Genomic DNA, 20,950 nt, shown 5'->3' with positions numbered 1-20,950 from the left:
TGGAGCGTCTGGAGGCGCTCTCACCTTCGCCCTGGGACCGCCACCGAGATTTGGCGGCGTTTCGGTCACCTGGCTGCTGCAACTTCTGACTGCTGCAACTTCTTCGGTAGCGTGCGGATGCACGCTACCGAAGGGACTGACAACTAGCCTAAATGTATTGTGAGGCGCTGATGGGAATGAAACGACCATGATTTATAGGGATAGAATAGAGAACGCTGTTGGCTATTTAGGTAGTAATTATAATTTTAAATTGGAAATAAAAGTCTCAAAAACCAGTAAGGGGCGCGAACTAGGGGTGCCTTGGTACTTCAGATTTAGTATATGAGATTACTATACTTAAGTAGGTTGTTATTAAGGACCGCATACTTGCTGTTTAAAATTGCAGTTCGTACATTATTAGGTTTTTGCGCTTTATTGTTTGCGTATTATGAAGTAAAAAAAAGTCCACGCTAAAGAGCGGCGCTCGCATACCTCAATGCATGGCGGCGCAATTGATTGCTGTTGTACGTGCGCTTGATCCTGAGCACGCGTTCGAGCTGAAAATCCTTTGTTCCAGTTCGCTCAGGTTTTGGAGAGGCGATATGCTTCGGAAATCATAACCGTACGCATGGATGCGGAAACACGCTGAACTGCGTATTAGTGTAAAGGTGTCGTTTCAATTTAGAAAACTTAACTTGGCTTGACTAAAAAACACTCATGACTTGTTAATGACCAAAGCTGTTGGACAGAAAACCACGAAAGCATGTAGCTGTGATTTTAGTAATAATTCTAACACTTCGGAAAGCATCAGTCGCAGAATCATTGGCTTGATAAACAAACTAATACTTTCTCGCAACTGCAACCGCTCTTGTCCTCTGCCTTCCACCAATGCCGGCGTATAATGGCTATCGCTCTCACCTGTCGCTGTTTCAAGCACGCTTCCAGCGAACGACTACATCCTCACTGTAGATCGAAAAATTCTGATAAAAAAGGCCCCGCGGCGTCTTCCGCGTTACCGCTGCATGACTCGACACTCTGACCGGCAAGATGTCAACTGCAGTAAAGAAATTGGCACCATTAAAATTGCTTGCCAGTCCTTTTAATTCACTGCCAGGCTTCTTATTTCTTTACAAGAGAATACGTTCTGACATGTTTTTATTCCATCCTGACATCACTCTGCCGAGAGGCTGCATGTCCGGCTCGACCATGCCTCCTCTGGCTCCTACCTCGCTCCGTTTTATAGCTATAGCGTGCAACATTGTGGATAAGGCCCTCCACTTAGCCGCTAGTGCGTTAGTGAATTAATAGAATTTCTCATAGTAATATCTCTCAGAAAATTCGTAGAGTACGACTTAAACGCAACCCGCAGACGTGATAGTATCGGATTTTTTTTTTGAATATACGAGAAAACATAATTCTATCTCGCGGAAACTCAAACTACTTTTCCAGCGGCCGTATTGTGGGTGAGCACGCCACGAGAAATCCCGCGCAACAACAGGCTAGCAGCTTCGCTTTAAAATCCGCCTCCATTCCACCCCGTGAAGGCGGCTGTACAGCGAAGATGGTGCGGACGTTAGACGACGTTACACAAGCACCACCACCGCAAGCGACTTACGTCATGTGCGCCCACGTGTGCGGAAGTGGCGCAAACATTCTCATTTTGCTAGGCCGTCCGCCAAGCGCTAGTGCCTTATTGAACTAAATTAATTTGTAAATGTATATAACATCAGAAAATGCGTAACGTGCGATTTACACACAAGCTGCAGATATGATAGCTTCGGACTGTAATAAGAATATACGAGAGAATGCATAATTCTGTTTAGAAAATTGTATTTCAAATAAAGACGATACGAACAATGAGTCACAATGAAGGCCCAATTCCACCACGACTACTACCTAATTCTGTTACTCGGAAACTGAAAAACAATGCCCTTCTTCAGCTGCCGTTCGAGGTCCATTATAATTATTGCAGGCCTTCCGTCTGGCGCAAGTGCGTTATTGAAGAAATTGAACTTCGCAGAGTAAAATGTGTTGCAAGATTCGTAATGTTCAACTTACGCACAACCTAGATATGGTAGCATCGAATTGTAACTCTAGTATACGAGAAAGCATAATTATCTTACGCAGTAACTCAAACACACACCATTTTTCCAGTTGCTGTTTCTGGACGAACACGCCAACGAAAATCCCGAAAAGCTAGAGGCTAACAGGTTCGCTGTAAAAGCGCCTCAAACTCTGCAAGAAAGCATTGCTTTAAGAATTTCGAGCTCCGATGGAGGTTGCGTTCCTGCCTGTTTTGTAAAGGGGCCCTGAACCACTTTTTATCAAAGTGGAGAAGAGCATTATAACTGAAAATAGGCTATTTAAGAAATAGTACTTCGCCGCAAAAACTACTTTCGTGCTTTAAGCAAAAGCGGAGTTATCAGCAATCAAACACGGCCTCCGCTGTGCTCCCGTTCCTTCTTCAATGCCTTCCACTGAGAAGGCTACCGCGCAGCGGGGCGTACCCACAGCGCTCTGCCTTCTAGATGTCACCATGGCGCGCAGTTACAATTTCATTTTGGATGTCAACGTAGTCGCCACTACTTCCACCTTCGGTGCCTACGACACGCTAAACATAAGCCAAACGCGGTTGACCTCAGCGAGCCGCAGTGCGCTTAGCCAGTGGACTCGTGGCGGCACCCCGCGGCGGCCACGGTATCTACGCCATGTAGCCGACCGCAGCTTGATGTCAGCTATCGGCCAATAGCAGCCGTCTAAAGGAACGACGAAATAAAACGTCCAGAAGAGAGTGAGGAGAGGGCCTTCTGTTGAAAAGAGAGTGCTTGAGACTTTGCGATCCGCTTGCGAGCTCCACGCACCGCGTACGACAGCAAAATTTGGCTGAGATGTTCACAGCAGGGTATGCTACCCGCGGACTATGTTATTTCTCCAAGCCACTGAGGTGGTTCAGGGCCCCATTAATATTTCATAGCGAGCTTTCACCGGTCCCATATGGTGTCTCCTATGTTCTCGTTCTCGTTACAGGTGACCACCATGTCGACCGGTACAAAGTCACGTTACCCGACTGGTTACATCAGTTCGCTGCTGGCCGTCGACTGCGCCCTGCTTGGCGGGTTCGTCTTAAGCCTTCCGGTGCCCTTATTCGGCGTCTTGCTGTTTCCTTTCCTTTTCTGGATGCTTGCGACGCGTGCCGGTCTCTGGCCTTCGGTGTGTGCCGCATCCTGGACGCTCGTAGTTCTAAGCTTGCCTTTTGCTGTCCAATTCGTGCAGAAGCGCTTGTGGGTGAGTACCGCTTCTAATACTGCCCCCGTTACGCGCACGTCTTCAACTGCCCTCTAGCCCAACGACAACAGAGGGTTGTTGCAGCCCTTTAAACTGAATGAATTCTGCAAGGCTTATTTCGGGTCAAATTGCGTTGTTCCGATCACGTGATCACACTTTGTATGCACGTGTGAGGGCAAAATGCGATTCATTCATTCATTCATTCATTCATTCATTCATTCATTCATTCATTCATTCATTCATTCATTTGTACAGTTCGTTCGTTAGTTAGTTCTGTAACTAGAGCGCTAGTTTGGCGTTACAATGGGGTAAGGGGAAGTGTACGCAAAAGTACGGGAACATAAAAAAAATTCACCGACGACTCTGCACTGCGAAGTTTGAACGCAGCATTATAGGTGTTTTCATTTTCAGATATATTGAGGTATCGCACCGATCACCGCACCGACTGGCAGAGCCGCGACTCGCGGCGCTGTATATAAACCAGCTACACAGTTGCCGCTTCCCGGCAACTGCAGCTTATGCAACGGTAATCTTTACGGGGGAACGCCTGCGGCGAACGCTATGCGTGAAGGCGTTCTTTCCATCTTTCTGGTTCTTTTTCGTCTTTCCCCCGGACTGCCGGCACCGCCGCTGCCGTGGATGCGTGGTCGTGAGCACCATCTGGTGGCGGTTCAAGGGGACTTCCTCCACTCTTCTTCTCTGTCGCCTTTCGTCCCCTGCTGCCATAGAGCTTCTCACTATAACACCTAGAGGTAAATCTGGCGCCACTTTCTATGGGAGTTTCCTAAGGGGTGCTGTGCCGTCCTGGGAATGAGGGTATATGTGTCTGCAAGGCTTGTGTTGGCTGGTGTTGTAGCAGGATTCGTCTAAAACGCGGGTATGGATACACAAACAACGCGTTGGTAAAGTAAAACCTTCGTGAAATATTTCTATTCTCGCATATTACATGCTTACTCACCTACAATGCATGATCAAGGGAAGAAAAGCAAGAAAGGACGATAAACTGTTTCAAAGCGAGCGCGAATCTTGTCGTCCGTCCTCCAACTTCAGCGGCCCGCTGATACTTTTTACGTAATATATAATTGTAGATGCAATAACAAGTTCTCATAGTTAAACAAAACATCTCTTTGTGTAATAATAAAGCTAAAACTGCATTTTACGTGCTGTTTTAGTAGAAAATGAATCATTGTGACAGACGGAACGGTGCTTGCCTGGCTCTCCAAGAACGATGCCAGTCCGAAGTCACAGTATACCGGCATTCCCATGCACACCACAGTGCAGCAGCGCCAGATTTCCCTGTAGGTAATATTGTGAGAAACTCTGTGGTTTACTATGGACGCACCTTGTTGGCTATCCTACACCATGTGAAGGGGAAAGAACAGAGAGTGTGCGTGTATCTTTGCCGGGAAACCTTCTAAATTCAGATATTTGAGATACCTAAAACATGCTATTAATGGCGTCGGTAAAATTATTTTTTTTTTTTGTTTCATCAAATACTGCCGACTGCCTATTAGCGGCCAAGGCAGGAGTGGGTACAAGTGGAAAGTAGAGTATATATATATATATATATATATATATATATATATATATATATATATATATATATATATATATATATATATATATATATATATATATATATATATATATATATATATGCAGTTGTTACATGGATTCTGCAGGTGTTCGTTGCTGTCTGTAGTTGTGCTACAAAACTCTTACCTTTACGTTACAAGATGCTCAGCAATTCCAGGAGGCTGCTGTATCCACAAGTGATGGACAGCGAAGTAGTTCGCCGAAGTGTGCTTAATTGCAAGAAGCAAGCAAATCGCACAGTGCGCCGCTTCGCTTGACGCTTTCTCCTTCATATGAGTGCTTCATCAAAATGTTCTAAAGAAAAAGAACTCATTCCAGTAATTTTTCAGCAAAAGGTAATCAAAGCCCGCGACGAGCGGCTGAAGGTCACGACCGACATGCTATCCACCATCCGCGTAGTGAAGATGTATGCGTGGGAAGACGCCCTGCAGGAGAATGTGCTCCGATTGAGAGATGTGGAGCTCAAGTGGCTCCTCAGGGTCAACCTACTGGACGCCATTCTCGACTGTATCTACAGCTCCACCAGCTCAGTGGTGAGTGCCTCATTCGTCGTTGGCACGGGATTCTGTTGCAAAACGCGGGGCACTTCTTCAGTGTTATTCTTCGCCTGGTTGAATATAGATGGCTGACACTGACGTCATCCTAGGTTCTATGTTGGTGAACCAGCACGGTGAGCAGCTGCGTCTGTTGACGTCTCGCGTAGCTCCAACTCCCACACGACCGGTAGGGGCCTCTCCTAAGCTTTCCTTCCTCTATGGAAGCAGGTCATCCGTGGCAGTGAATATGAGATACTGAGGTTATCCTAGACCTCATATTGGAGAACCATCACAGTGAGAAGCTGCATCCGTGACGTCACATGCAAGCTACCACGTCGTAGCTTATTGCCTCTATGAGACAGGCGTAGTTGAAAGACAGAAAAATCTAATCTAGTTCAGCAAGTGATCAAACCCATGAAAGATGTTTGCTTGAAATGGTCTAGCCTAAGGGGAGAGCTCCCTCCAGGGAGCAGAGGAGCGTTCGGTTTGGCACCGACACTAACGTTGCCGGTCGGGTTGATAAGATCGGCTGGTGTTGCGTAAACCGGTGCATGGCCTGCGACATCAAGCGGCTCTTGTCAACCCGCGCAGCCCGCGATCTCAGTGGCCGAGCGCTGGTGTGCCTAAAGCCCCTTAAACTTTGTAAAGTAGTGCCACGCTTTGAAGAATGCCTCCTCCTCCTCGCGCACTCTGGCCGACACCGCGTCGCTATTGGCCTAATAGCATCACGTGGGCCCTCGCGCCGTGCATCAGCGCCATTTTCGCTCGAGAAGCGTCTACGGAGTGGCGAGGAGCGTATCTTGCCGCCGTTGCTACGCTCGAGCAGTGTAGGCGGCACCACGGTCGAGGAGGGAGCGTGAAAGAGAGGAGAAATGAGGAGGAGTGAAGACGGAGGAGGAGAGTGTCGTTACTTTACGAAGTTTAAGGGGCCTTATGTGTGCCAGGTCGTGGCGCTGGCGTTCCTGCCGGTTTCGTGCGGGCGTTGCGTCGCTGGCGTAGTTGCGCATCAACAATGAGAGGTGTAGAGAGGAAACGAGCCTGAACGCTGAGGATGGGTCGTGCTAGAACGTGGCGCATGCGCAGCGATCTTGCATGTCCAGCCGTCGGCATTCCGGCGTGTCGCCTCGCTCCGTGTATACACTGAGCTGAGATTGCACCAGAAAGATATCGCTCAACGTAGACAATAATCTCCGTTGGGTCCTGTGAATTTTTTCCATACGTTTATTGCTACTTGGGCACACCGTAATGGAACCCTCTGTTGCCGCATTTTACTACGGCTGTTCTCTAGCTGAATAGGCAAACGAAGTCACAGCGGAAGACGCGCGCCGCGCGCTCCGCTAGGTTCCTTGCACCACCAGCAGATGGCTCTTCTTCCGCGCACCGTTGCCGTACAGGGTGATATGGGCTGGACTAGTTTCGAAGTGAGGGAAGCTCGCAGTAAAATTGAGTATGAAGAACGACTGAGGAATATGGAAGGAAGCAAATGGGCTGGGAGAGTGTTGAGGTATCTGTACAGGAGAAACATTGATTCACAGTGGAGGAAAAGAACTGGGAAGCTTACCAGGAAATATGCGGCCTGTAGGGTGGGCAGCACAGCAACAAAGAACGCCAAGCGGAAAGTCAGAGAGGCTGAAATAATCTCATGGGGGGCGGCAATGGAAAAGAAACCTGCCGTGAGTAACTACTTGAGAGGAAAAAACGAAATCAGGAAAGAAACAATTTATTATAACTCAAAGGGAAGCTCATTGCTTTTCGAAGTGAGATCAGCATGCCTCAGAACGCGCACCTATAAAGCTAGATGTAAGAAGGAAGAAGAAGTGGGTGCTTGGGGCTGCGGTAAAGCTGGGGAAATGATGGAGCACGTATTATTAGAATGTGAATATATCTGCCCGGCGATCGATTTAGGCACCACTGGCCTCCTTGAAGCCCTTGTGTTCAGCGAGAGCAGGGGAAAAGTAAACATGTCCGCAGTAAAGATTAGTAAGAGGCGAATGGAAGATTGGTTGAAGAAAAAAACGGGAAAAAACGTAGATGTACAAAAGCAAAGTTCGCAATAGGGTGTCGGAAGATTTGGTTGTGGGAGTTCATAGTGGTGTTTTTTTTTCTTCTTTTTCTTTCTTAACTTGGATAGGACATTAGGCAGTATATAAGCAAGAGCTTGGTGGCTCAACCCACCGTCCCGTTCCAAAGGGGACGCTCATAACATCCATCCATCCACCCATCCATTGGTTGTCAGAAATAAAGAAGGCTGCACCTAGAATATTTTGGAACCACATAAACTTATTAGGCAGGAAGTCTCGCACAACAATATATCCTAGACGAAGATGGAAACAAACTGTACGGGAAGGCGGCATTAAATTGCTTCTGAAAAATAGATGCCGAATCATTTCAATGCAATAACGAGGTAGTTTTTGAGGAAAAAAGAGCGTGAACGAGAACCAGATGGAACAGGAGTTGGGGATGAGAAATTTCAACTGGAAGAAAGCGGACGAGAAAATTCCTAAGCGCACAACCACAGGGCTAGATGAGGTTCCCGTTAGGCTGATTATTGAACTTGGACCAAAAAGTAAGGAACCTCTGTTGAAAGAAGTAGAAAGAAAGTTACAAGACAGGCGAATACCAGATGGCGAAAAGTAGAATGAATTAAATTTATTGAAGTAAGGGGAACAATTATAGAATTCTCTCGTATAGACGTTTGACCATTACGTGGCAATTCAGGCGATTAAATTAAAACTGCGAGCATGGGCAGAGAATAATGGCATACTGGGAGAATTTGAGAATTGCTTCAGAATCGATAGACGTCTGGGTGATAACTTATTTGTTCTTATTCAGTGTATTGAAATATAAAAAAGGAGCACCTTTATATGTGGCTTTTTTAGACATTACCGGAGCTTATGACAACGTAGGCCGCAACATTTTGTACTCTGGAAGGGGAAGGCTTAGGCAACGACTGTATACAGCTTTTGATGGAGATTTACCTAGAAAATACCGCTTGCTTTGAATGGGCAGCGATGAGGAGCAAAGAGAAAGTTGATGTCCCCAAAGGACTAAGACTAGGGTGCCCTTTATCCCCGCTGCTGTTTATGATATACATGGTGAGGATAGAAAGGGTGCTAGAGGGAACCTGTTGTAATCGCAGGAAATGCGCCTGTGATGAATATCTGTCCCTTTGCTGTTCAGTGCGCCGAATATGCGCGCGCATCCTTTTGTTAGGGCTGTTGCCTTTAAAATCTCGGCGACCAAGCTGTGTCGCGTCATAAGTTGTGCTGCCGTTTGATCTAATAAACGGCTTTTCGACGTCTGCGTCTCCCTCGCCAACATAATCACTACCAGGTTTAATCTCTCATACAAATAGGCGGGCACATATGTAGAGCAGCAGCTTCCAGGTTTGTTTTATGCGGACGACAGTGCATTGCTTGCTAACATTCGAAGTTATATGCGACGTCTCTCCAATATCTGTGAACAGGAAGTCGAGATATTAGGATTGAAATTTAGCGTTAAAAAATGAGGTTTTATGGTTTTCAATGAAAACAGTGAACATACAGTATCAATACAGGGCCACGAAATACCTCGGGTAAAAGAATACAAATACAGTTGTGCATGGGTAAACAGGGGTAATAGATATATGGAAACACAGGAAACAAATAACATCAAAGGGGAAGAGAAATGCGCCATAATAAAACACAGAGCGCTATTCGGATACAATAGGTATGAGGTACTCCGGCATAGGTGGAATGGTGTAATTATTCCAGGAATTACATTTGTATGTACAGTTGTTTGCTTGAAGTCAGCGGTACAATGAGGACTCGATGGCAAACAAATATCTTTGGGACGCCTCACATTCGGTGCTCACGGGAAGACTACAAGTGAAGCTGTGCAGGTTGATATGAGCTGGACAATTTATGAAGTGAGGGAAACTCAGAGGAAAATTGATTTTCAAGAACGACTCAAGAATATCGAAGAAGTTGAATGAGTTGCGAGAGTGTATTCATATTTGTGCAGGAAAAACATTGTCACATTGGAGGAAAATAATTAGGAAGCTCACCAGCAATATGCGACCGGTATAGTAAGTAAAATGACAGTTGTGAAAGTCAAACGCAGTCAGAGAGTCCGAGACAATTTCATAAGCGTCGGCAATGGGAAAGAAACCTGCTATGCTTAACCGCCTAAGAGGAATAAACGAAATCAGGAAAGAAACAATTTATGATTACTCACAGGGAAGCTCTTTACTTTTCGAAGCGAGATCGGAATGCCTTAGAACACGCACTTATAAAGCGAAGTAAACTAAGGAAGAAAGAGCGTGTGTTTGCTGCGGTAAAGCTAGGGAGCCGATGGAACATGTTTTATTAGAATGGGAATATATCTGCTCTGATGTCTGTTTATACTCCTGTGGCCTCCTTGAAACCAAAGTGAACATATCGACAATATAGATTTATTAGAGGTGATAGGAAGTTTTCTGGAAGAAACTAGGGAGACAACAAACAATGGAGGCGTACAAAAACAATGTTGCCAATAGTGGTTCAGAAAGTTTGATGCTGGAAATTTCTTGGTTTCTTTTCTCTAAATATAGGTAGGACATTAGGGAAAATAATTACAAGAGCTTAGTAGCGCAACCCTCAGCCCTGCTTCAAAGGGGACGCTCGTAGCATCCGTCCATTCACATCCATTCACCCATCGATCCTTTCGCGGTAGCGGCGGCGGCATTTAGACTCTCTACAATGCCTGAATAAAGCCTTCCGTGTGACTTTGTCCGAACATTAAATAAACACAAACACTTGTTCCGACCCTTTATGCAAACACAAACTTTTACTGTATATAGATTCCAACTCCCTGGATCTGCTGTATTTTTTTTTATTACTAAAGTTTCGGTTTGTTTTGATCTAATACTTTGGCCATCTTGTTTTCTTTCTTTTCCTTTTCGGTTCTTTCTCGAAAATATGTTATAACATGATTGTAGACCCCCTTTGTGTAATGACTTCTGGGCCTTTATGAAATCGTAAATGGAATGAAAACAATCTTTCCAGCTCATGATCATCCTCTTCTCGACGCTGTACGCTCTTGAACCCGGCACCGTGCTCACCCCAGCGCTGTCCTTCTCGTGCGTGTCGCTGCTGTACATGACGGACCTCTGCATGAACAGCTACGGACAGTCACTGAGGACTTTGACCCAGGTGAATACTTACTGATAGCGCACTCACGTATAGCTCTCTTGATCTCCGAAAGCACGGCGATAAGAGAAAACTGGAAACTGTTAACGGACGAAAAAGGGAGCTGGATAAAGTTAAAATTATCTGCATAGCAAAGAAAAGAAAAAGAGCCAACTGTAGCAATCATTCAGACTCGGGGCCTCATTTAATGCTACAGCAGCAGACGACCTTATGGATATTTTTTATATACCCTTCAGAATGAGGTGAAGGCCGAGGCCATCAAGCTCGTTATTATCAGTTTGATTATTCGTTCATTAACGGTCCTTAAGATTCATTTCGCGTAAGCAAACCATCGAACCTTAAAACATGCATTGTTCTATCGTGTTAATGTTGTCTCTTTCTGTGTGTTGTCCATCATTATGCCACTATTACTCCAGATGTATTTTAGTATAGTCTATCGCAGGTTGATTATTCTTTGTCACAATTAAAACCGATTGCCTAGCTCAGAGTAACTACATCTTGGTCTACCTTCGGATGGATATTGAAAATTGGTTACAAATATGCCCTAATATTTCTCCGATATTACTACGAGCTGAAGTGGACACTACCACCTGGTCGGTTGCTTGGTTTTGTAATGACCATACAGTGAACCCAGAGACTGGTTCCCCAAAGCCCTAACAAACTAGGTAGTTGAATCCACCGCCATCTTCACAAGAACAACTGCTTTGCAATTCAACACACTGTTGCCCGTCTCCGTTACAGTGTTTCATCTTGGGCTCTGTGAAATACATCTACAGGCGCCTACACTCTCCAAGTCTCAGCGACACGAAACCCAGTGCAAATGACTATGTGCGATAGCTGCACAAGAGCGCAGCGGTTAGCCGAAGCACACTTTCCGCTCTACCGCCCGTCCATTGTAAATGAAAGGCTTTCACTCCGAACCACTCTAAACCCTTTTGGTGGAAACGCTTTTCATCGGAAAAGATCTTGGAACCACGGTCTCGCATATCACAGCTGCGCAAAACGTCGGCAGAATCGCTGCTGCGATTCGTGAAGGCAACCAGTCTGAGCGACCGTGTGTGACACAGCACTGAGCATAGCCGTCACGTCGACGAGTCCCACTGCATATCACCTTTCTTTCCTTCTCGTTCAATTTTTTTTCCTCAGTCCGCTCTCTGCATTTGTGATATTCCTTCTCTGTGTGTCATTCGTCAGTATGTCCATCTCCGAACCACACGTTGCCGACGGATCATGAGCTTACATATCAGTGGTGGTTGCGGAAAAAAGTGAAGCTCAGGTTGGAGAAGTGATCTGACGGTGAGGACGTGGCCGGCTGAGCTGAAAGGATGGAAAAACCCAGGACAAACACAGCAAGCCCAGCTCCAAGCTTTTAACTGCAGTTGTAGTAAAATTTCTGGCCACAGTTGCCGCACTCCGCTGCAATTGTACTTCAATAATAATAATAATAATAATGATAATAATAATAATAATAATAATAATAATAATAATAATAATAATAATAATAATAATAATAATAATATGTCGACTGAGGACGGAGGCCTCTACCAGTGGTCTCCAATGAACCATGTATTGCGCTAGCTGATTCCGACTTGCGCCTGCAATTTTCTTAATTTCGTCACCCCACCTAATTTTCCGGTGTCCTCCACTGCGCTTATTTTCCCTTCGTTATTCCATTGTAATCTACTGTAAGTTTACTTCCCATGATCAGGGTCCCCCCCCCCCCCCCCCCATTGAGTAATATGCCTATACATAAAGTACTACTGGACAGGTTCAAATGTCTGACTGCCAATCACGCATTCTCGTTCTCTTGCCACACAATATAACTTTACCTTTGTTTTCTTCTACATACTAATTTCCTACCTTACACTTACACTTTCTTGGCTAAGTTCCTCAATCATTTGTTTCAAGATATCACGAGCGTTGCCGAATAGGGCAATGCAATCTGCAAACCGCAGGTTGTTGAGATATTAGCCGTTGATCCTTACTTCTAATGCTTCCAACTCTAAGCAAGCTGTGAATACCATTGGAGAGGTTATATTTTTCTGCTTTTCTTGTGGCGAAATAAGGTATCGTTGAAGTCATTGAACCTAAATATTTGGCAATATGTTGACGAATGCTTCCTGCATTTTTAAATTAGGAAAGCGTGTACAGTGTCCTAAATGATAGTCAACTGGTAAAATTGCATGCTGTTCAAAGCTCAGGTGTGCTTCATACGAGGTACAGCCTCCCAACGACTTAGCGAATTAGAAATTTTGAACAATGTTACGTAAATCGCACGTAGGTGAGCCACACACGAGATGCAGCTCTAGTGCGTTTCGTGTTGACAAGCAATTTGCGCTGACATGAGATGACAAGAACTTTATTTGAGTCCTGAGGAACTAAGATCTAGAGGATATCTAAGCAGCTGGCGCTAAAGAAAAAAAGGAAATAGCATGGCCCGATATTTCTTTCTTCAGTGTTCTATACATCGATCGTATAGGCTCATGCGGGAACATGAGAGGCTCCTATAAGGTTTCTCGTGCCTCAACACGAGATTATTTAGACATGAAACTCATATGGAGCCATATGGGTCCCGTCATTCATGTGCGCGCTTTATTATGTTTTTTTGGCGCCATTCTTAAGCCCAAATGTGTCTCTTGATGATTGTATGCTGTATAGCGAGATAAAACTGGCACACTCTAAAGCTGAGCTTTATTTGCGCTGCTTGTCCAGATTATTGGCGTTTTCCGAGAAGCAACTCGTTTTCGATTTCCGATGTTTTCATTTTAACTTTCACTTTCCTAGGGACTATTGTCGCTTCAAAGAATTAGTGATTTCTGCACATCAGAGGAGCAAGAGGAACACACAAATGATTCCATCATTCACTTTTCCTCAAAGACAGGTAAAGTACCGCTTTAGTATAGCAGCAAAAATGGTACTGTCGTGTTATTCGTTCTGTGTAAGTTACCCCCTTAAAAAAATTCGCAACAGGGCAGTCTTCGCAGCAACACAGGGGATTAAGCTACTGATCCTTTAAGAAAGAACGAAAATATTTAGGCTGAGAAGAAACCATTCAAGAAAGCTGACTCCGCTTTGTGTGCTTATGAAAATGTATACCAGGAAAGAAGATATGAAGTTAGTACAAGCGCCAGTTTTAATTGTCCTCCTGGAGTAGCGTGAACACAAAAATAAAACCGCAAGGACAATGTGCGAATAACATACTCTTCTTCGTGCTGAGCGAAAATAAGCGAGTGTCATATACGCCGGAATAATTTAGCACCATAAAACCTCGCAGCCGGTTGTAAACGTTTTGGCTCTGTTAGACGATAAATTAGCTTGTGTAGGTTTTTCTTATTGGCGAGACCAATAATTTCCACCATATTTTGGTGCTTCTTGATAACTACTACGATTTCGTTAGTAACTCTCACCACCTAATTCGTGCCGTAGTCTATGATCAAAAACTTGAAATTTTAGTTTTCATAATTGAATAATGTGACCATTTGAAAATAAAATACCCTTGCGAAATTCCTTATGAATTAGTGCAACCATTCAAATATTTTACACCACTAAGTTCATGGGCATTATACATTACATATGTTGTAAGGTAGGCTCAGTACTCTCTGTAACCCTTTTCTGCAGGGCTTTAATAAGCGAGCAGTGATCGGCAACCTTTTCACGAATACATGAGGCCTTTGATTGAAGCGTCACTCCCTGATTACTATTGCTGAGGGGTTGAATGTATCCTATCACATTCTCGTTTAGGTTAGCACAGATGCTATTTTCTGAAATAGCATCGACTGACCCTATTCAGGTGCCGTGAGGATGGAAAAGTGCACTTTTGCATGGAGTGAGCTCGACGATGTGAAAACAGATGCTGATCTTCATGACATCAACCTAAGCGTGGAGCCCGGGTCGCTGGTCGGCATCGTAGGTTTCGTTGGCAGCGGCAAATCGTCGCTCCTAGCGGCGATACTGGGAGACATGCACCGCATCAGCGGCAAAGTTACGTACACGGTGAGTACGATCTCGATGAAATGGGCCTCAAATGGGCTCGACCTTCCTTGCTGTGACAGTTGGATTTGTAGCCCCAAAAAATGGTTCACATATATATATATATATATATATATATATATATATATATATATATATATATATATATATATAACCTTGGCATTTAGTCATTTAATAATCGTAATCACAAGCGGAATTCTAAGTGTTTGCTGATCACAATATACTGACGAGCGTCTACGTTGTTTAGATTTTTCCAGTCACCGTTTTAATGCGATTAGGATTCTTGGGGAACTTCACACTTTGCGGTATGTATGTATGTATGTATGTATGTATGTATGTATGTATGTATGTATGTATGTATGTATGTATGTATGTATGTATGTATGTATGTATGTATGTATGTATGTATGTATGTATGTATGTATGTATGTATGTATGTATGTATGTATGTATGTATGTATGTATGTATGTATGTATGTACCGACAGACATAGGCTAGAGACGGTGTGGACGTCTCTAGCCTCTTTCATGAAGCCATTCAGTGAAACATATTCTTTAAAGATTCTCCAGTGCAGGACGGAATCGAGCCCGCATCACACGTGTTCCTCAAGCACAGCAGCCCGACGCTATAGCGCTGCCCCACGAATGCACGCGGGCAGCGGAATACCAATTCTCAGCGTTTTCATGCACCGGAACGCCGCACATTTCGGAGGCCATGGGTGAACTTCGCGGCGCCAATGCTAGGTGGCTCAGCGCGTCCAGAGGGAAGCGCGAGATAGGAGCCCGGCCGCAGTAGCCGCCTCACGCATGACGCGTTTCAGCGTTGGCCAATACGATGTGTTGCTACATTCATACTAATCCTATCCTGAGATGGGTTCTACATTATATTCTCAACGGCTAGCCGCTGTTAAGAAGCTGAATTTCGCATGGGTATTTTATTTCGAATTGGTCACATTATCTAATTATGAAAACTAAGTTTTCAAGATTTTGTATATAGACTACGGAATGAAGTAGGTAGTCAGAGTAACTAACGAAATCGTAGTAGTTTTCAAAGAAGCACCAAAATATCCCGGAAATTATTGGTCTCGCCAATAAGAAAACTTACACGAGCTAATTTATCGTGTCACAGAGCCAAAACGTTTACAACCGGCTGCGAGGTTTATGGTGGCAAATTATTCCGGCGTATCTGACACTCGCTAATTTTAGCTCGGTGCAAGGTGTGCAACGGACATGAATAGCCGGAGCACTAGACCTGCTCTTGCACAATTCGATGACCGATGGTGCTCGCCGCTGTGATTATGCTTTGCGTGTGCTTGTTTTAATGCATTCGCATTCTTTGGATACTTTACTATCTATCTATCTATCTATCTATCTATCTATCTATCTATCTATCTATCTATCTATCTATCTATCTATCTATCTATCTATCTATCTATCTATCTATCTATCTATCTATCTATCTGTCTATCTATCTATCTATCTATCTATCTATCTATCTATCTATCTATCTATCTATCTATCTATCTATCTATCTATCTATCTATCTGTCTATCTGTCTGTCTGTCTGTCTGTCTGTCTGTCTGTCTGTCTGTCTCTCTATCTATCTATCTATCTATCTATCTATCTATCTATCTATCTATCTATCTATCTATCTATCTATCTATCTATCTATCTATCTATCTATCTATCTATCTATCTATCTATCTATCTATCTATCTATCTATCTATCTATCTGACCATTTTCCCGCCTATCTGGGTCAGTAGCTACGTCAGTGGTCGAATAGAAAGGGCATCGGGCTGCTGTGCTGAGGCAACTGGATTCTAAACCAACCATCGTACCATCATGGGTCACTGAGTATGTGTCAGGTGTACATAGGTGCTGCTCTTGAACGAGCCCCTTTCATGCTCACATGGGTCACTGTAGGTGCGGTACTGGGCAGGCACCGCTGTTCGATGAAACACTTTCACACTTGCCGGTTTGGAGTACTGGGTATGGGCCCCTCGGTTTGTGCTAGTCTCTAGTGAACACCAGTAGGTGTTTGCCGCTCGTCATTAAATGTCTTTGCAGCCAACTTGGGTAACTAGGTATGTGCCACTGGTTACGTGCCACTCTGCAATCACAAAAAAATATCCCTTAAATTTATCCGATACTGGGCGGAATCCAACTCATGTCTCGAGGGCTCCTCAAGGACAGCAATCCGACGCATAATCAGGTTGCGCAACAAATGCACTAGGTATGTGCAGCCTTTAAATGAACGCCTTTCCCATAAACGCTGTAGCGACCCGCGCTATGAATGCACCAGGTATGTCCCGCACTTCAATGAGTCTCTCGCTAACTTGGGTTTCCGGCAAACCAGAGAGCAATTCCCATTTTTCGCAGGCACCGGCGCGCCACGCTTCTAGTCTCGGAGGCTGCGCGCGGACTTAGCATCAGTGTTACTAGACGGCGCAGCGTGTTCCGAAAGAAGCGCAATGGAGAAGCCCGGTTGGTACATGACGCGTGTTTGAGGCGCCATGCATTTCGGAGGCCACGCGCAGGCTTCGTGGTGGCGGCGCTAGATGGCGCCTAGTGTTCTTAGGGAAGCTGAAAGAGGAATCCCGCTGCAGTACACGCCTCATACATATATTGTTTTGACGGCGGCAATACGCTGTGTCGCTATATTGATTCAGTGCTAACACATTACCGTCGACAGTAACCTTGAGATGGGTTCTGCAGCAATTTTTTTTCTCCGCCCAAGTTCACGCAGTAAAGAGCTCGATTCCTCATTCACAGTTTTGACGTTCTGGCAGTGTCTGCTTCCGCACCACTGCAGCATGACAGCATTAAATTTTTTGGGGGTGTGGGTGGGGGTTGGGGGGGAGGGGTTAACAGATGTACCGCAGACGGATTCTTGGCGACTTCGGTGAATTTGAAAGGCCTCAAGCAATTCAGGAGCCATCGCGCACCATCTTTTTCCGAGTATATTATTCTCGTCTAAGAGCACCTAGCACAGTGCAACAGGAGAGCACTCGTGTGGTCGTCTTTGCCGCGTTTGTTCGTTTTCGAGCTTTTTTTTTTACTATTCATGAGCCTCGTTAGTCGATCTGAGCTACAGTACTTTTGTAAATCTGAAGAAAACGCTGTTTCTCAGCACAACATACAGGATTCGTGATCGCTGAGACGCATAGTTGCTCCTTTTTTCTTGCATTTACCTTTCTGAAGTGCGCATTTTTATTTGTTCCGTCACGTCCCTGAGTTTGACTAAACGCATGCCAAGGGGGATACATGACAGGAAAACTGGGATTCTTAAAACGTCAAAAACATTGAGAACAGCAATGGAAAAAAGCAATAACGAATGCTTCTTAAAATATTTTCACCAACTATAAATGGCATTTCCGTTCCCTGATATGGTGCCGGTTACTACGTGTCTCATGATCAGGAAGTGTCGTACACTCACACATATATACCTCAGTCAACGCATATTTACGCATATTTTGTCTGAGTCAATTCAAGCAGAACGACTTCACAACAAGGTGATGGCGCGAAGAAAAACAGTTGTATAATTTGCCATTGCACTACCACATAACGTAGAGTAGTAATTAAAAAGACGACAGTGGTACAAAAACAGCACTTGCCCAGTGAACTGCTTGAGTAAACCCGCATCCAGCCGTCCATATCCGGTTAAGGTACACTATAACAATAAAAAAGTAACAAGGCATTATGATTGGTCAATGGCCTGAATATCTGAATATATTCATTAGCTAAGTGAAAACACGTGACTTGTGTAGCATGTAACCAGGGCTGCTTATATGTAGTACTAGAAATGATGCTCGGAGTCTCAATAATGAGAATGGCAGCTTTGATTGTTGAGTATATCGTTTCTTAAATCATAAGCATAACGAAGGCTGTTGTGGTTGGATTGTGAAGGGACACTTGTAACGTCTTGCAACATTGGTCAATTGCGTTTCCTGTTGCAGTAAGAATTTCATTGGGTATAATAGCCTGAAATCCTTGTGGAATAAGTAATTCAGCCTGAATTTATTATGAAAGGCAGTTTTGTTCTGGATGAAAACCCCAGTTTTATTTTGCTTTCTGGACAATGGGAGTGAATTGTCTGAATTAGAAATGCCTTTGCCTCAATAATGCTGGTCACTTCATGCTAGCTATAAAGATATGAGAACACTTACCTGCTACACTGAGCTACTTGAAACTAAACTACTCGGAAATTAGGTGAAAACACAAAACTATGCATTTTTTTTTCAGGGGACCGTAGCCTTCGCACCCCAGTTGCCGTACATACACAACATGACAGTTAGAGACAACATCCTCTACGGGAAGGCGATGGACGGTGTTCTCTACGAGAAAGCGATTCGAAGCTGCCAACTAACGAATGACATGAACAAGTTGCAAGCGGGAGACATGACCGAAGTCGGCGAGAAGGTACGTCTGGGTCTTCAGGTTACGCAATCACTACAAATACGGGGGCACCACGCAGACTACATAACCAATGGAATCTTCCAGAGCCTGCGTGATAAATATTGTTGGTACTGTGGTGCTAAGCCAGCAGCAGCAACAACAACGACGACAACAATAAGAACAATAACAATGTATACGGTTATTTTCTCTTCACATTTTTTTCTAAATAAATCTCACCTTTCTCTCTCTCTAAACACACAACAAACTAGAGTTCAAAAGGAAATGAATCAAGACATTTACCGAAATGAAAAAAGAAGGCAGTTTCCTTTCATCGACGCTGACGCAGGGCACGAACCTCAGTGGAGGACAGAAACAGCGGATTTCTTTGGCCCGCGCCGTTTACAGCAACAGCGACATCTACTTGCTCGACGATCCTCTCAGCGCTCTCGATCCTGTTGTGGCCAGTCGGGTGTTCAGGGACGTCATCGGAAACCATGGCATGCTCAGAAATAAGGTGATGTATTTTGTTAATGAGTGATATACAAAGAGAAAAAAAAGTAACGGCAGAGATGTTAATCAGGGTGCACGATATTTGCTACCCTGCAGTAGGGACAGGTTAAGCGAGAAAAAAAAATCAGCAAAGGAGTAATGTATATGTTGCCTTGCGTCTAGTAGTGCAGAATGTTCGATAAGTTTGCGCTTGTTCCAACACAATGTGTCGGGTGATCATGAAAAAGTAAAGGTACTGTAGAAGCCTTTCTGTTTTCTTGCTTTCCTTATCGCATCTACCTTGCTGTTCGCGTTTCTTGCTTGTTACTCTGCGAAGGGGAGCGCAGTGCCATGTAATTTTTATGTCAACATCAAAAGCGCTATTCTCAAGGGCCTCCTACACACTACCGGCAACTTCGCTATGATTTTCAAGCTAATAAAATCCGCTCAGGGCTGACTCATTCGGTTCCTTCCCGTTCCCTGACACGCGCCCGCCGCCGACCTCCTCCTTGAAGTTCCCCCAGAATAACACGTGAACTACACTAGCACAGTAAAGCTCGACCAAGTGAGGAACACTGTCTTCATAGCTTGAATACACGTTTTCGGTTTCGTGTTCTCTGGCTCGGAGGGGCATCTCGAATGCCTCTTCATTTAGCATTGGAACAGTCGAAACCCCAGCTTGTCATATTTGTGGCTGAGAGAAGACAGTTTATTTTCTGACTGTCAGCCTAGGCCAGAAAGAACGAGGGAAGAGTATGGATGGCTTTGCATAACTTGTTATCGGGCTAGTCGGTTCATATTGGAAGCAAATACAGTAGCGTTAACACGACAGACTGCACGAACGCTACGTAGCGCTCATCCTGTAAGCATTTCCTGTATCCATCGTGTTGGCACAAATGTTATTGCTTTGAGGATACTTCTGCTGACTGACATCTGTACGCACGCCTGGAAAATGGTCTTTGCGCTTCGTAACGACGTTCTCACTTCTCGCATTGAAGGCTATGACACTTGCTGCAGCCTCCATCGCGTTTATGTGGACACTTTCTTTAATTATTGCGTTCTCCGTTCTTCATATCTTACTGCAATTTAACCTTTTCATTCAGTACACAACATCTCGTTCGATTTTAGTGTGGCTGAGCTATACGTATATCCCTCTCATGAACACCTCTCTTTAATTGAGGACTCATTCACCGTACCCTACGTGGCACCTTAGAGGTTAGGTCGCTTGCACACTTCTTTATATAACGGTTGTTTCAGCGAACAGTTGCAACAATTTTTAAAGATTGCCTGTGGCAGATAGCGAAATTCTAGTCGATGAGCTGGTCTACTCGAAGAGGCGGCCATTAATTGCAAAAAATTAAACTGTAGATTCGAAAATCAGCAAAAATCACTAATTAAGTTTTAAACTAATTACCTTATGGCACACATTACAATTTACAAACCCTAGGCGGAGTGTTCGCAAGGTGGATCGATTTGTAACGAATTCCCAGGATGACACCAGTTTGGGGATAT

At 44.5% G+C, this 20,950-nt stretch overlaps 1 protein-coding gene across 1 annotated transcript in view; it reads left to right on the top strand.

Moving 5' to 3' along the window:
- LOC142557608 (ATP-binding cassette sub-family C member 2-like) overlaps positions 1–20,950 on the top strand; it is a 63,843-nt gene that overhangs the window by 23,643 nt on the left and 19,250 nt on the right. The window contains exons 10-16 of the mRNA XM_075669571.1: positions 3,007–3,264; positions 5,190–5,393; positions 10,421–10,567; positions 13,349–13,445; positions 14,355–14,557; positions 18,797–18,973; positions 19,296–19,463. Of these exons, the coding sequence (XP_075525686.1) occupies positions 3,007–3,264; positions 5,190–5,393; positions 10,421–10,567; positions 13,349–13,445; positions 14,355–14,557; positions 18,797–18,973; positions 19,296–19,463 (1,254 nt within the window). The remainder of the gene's footprint in view (positions 1–3,006; positions 3,265–5,189; positions 5,394–10,420; positions 10,568–13,348; positions 13,446–14,354; positions 14,558–18,796; positions 18,974–19,295; positions 19,464–20,950) is intronic.

The sequence above is a fragment of the Dermacentor variabilis genome, chromosome 9 (genome assembly GCF_050947875.1).
Source record: "Dermacentor variabilis isolate Ectoservices chromosome 9, ASM5094787v1, whole genome shotgun sequence".
NCBI classification, from domain to species: domain Eukaryota; kingdom Metazoa; phylum Arthropoda; class Arachnida; order Ixodida; family Ixodidae; genus Dermacentor; species Dermacentor variabilis.
The sequence above is the reverse complement of the archived record's forward strand: the minus strand, read 5'-3'. Positions and strand labels throughout refer to the sequence as shown.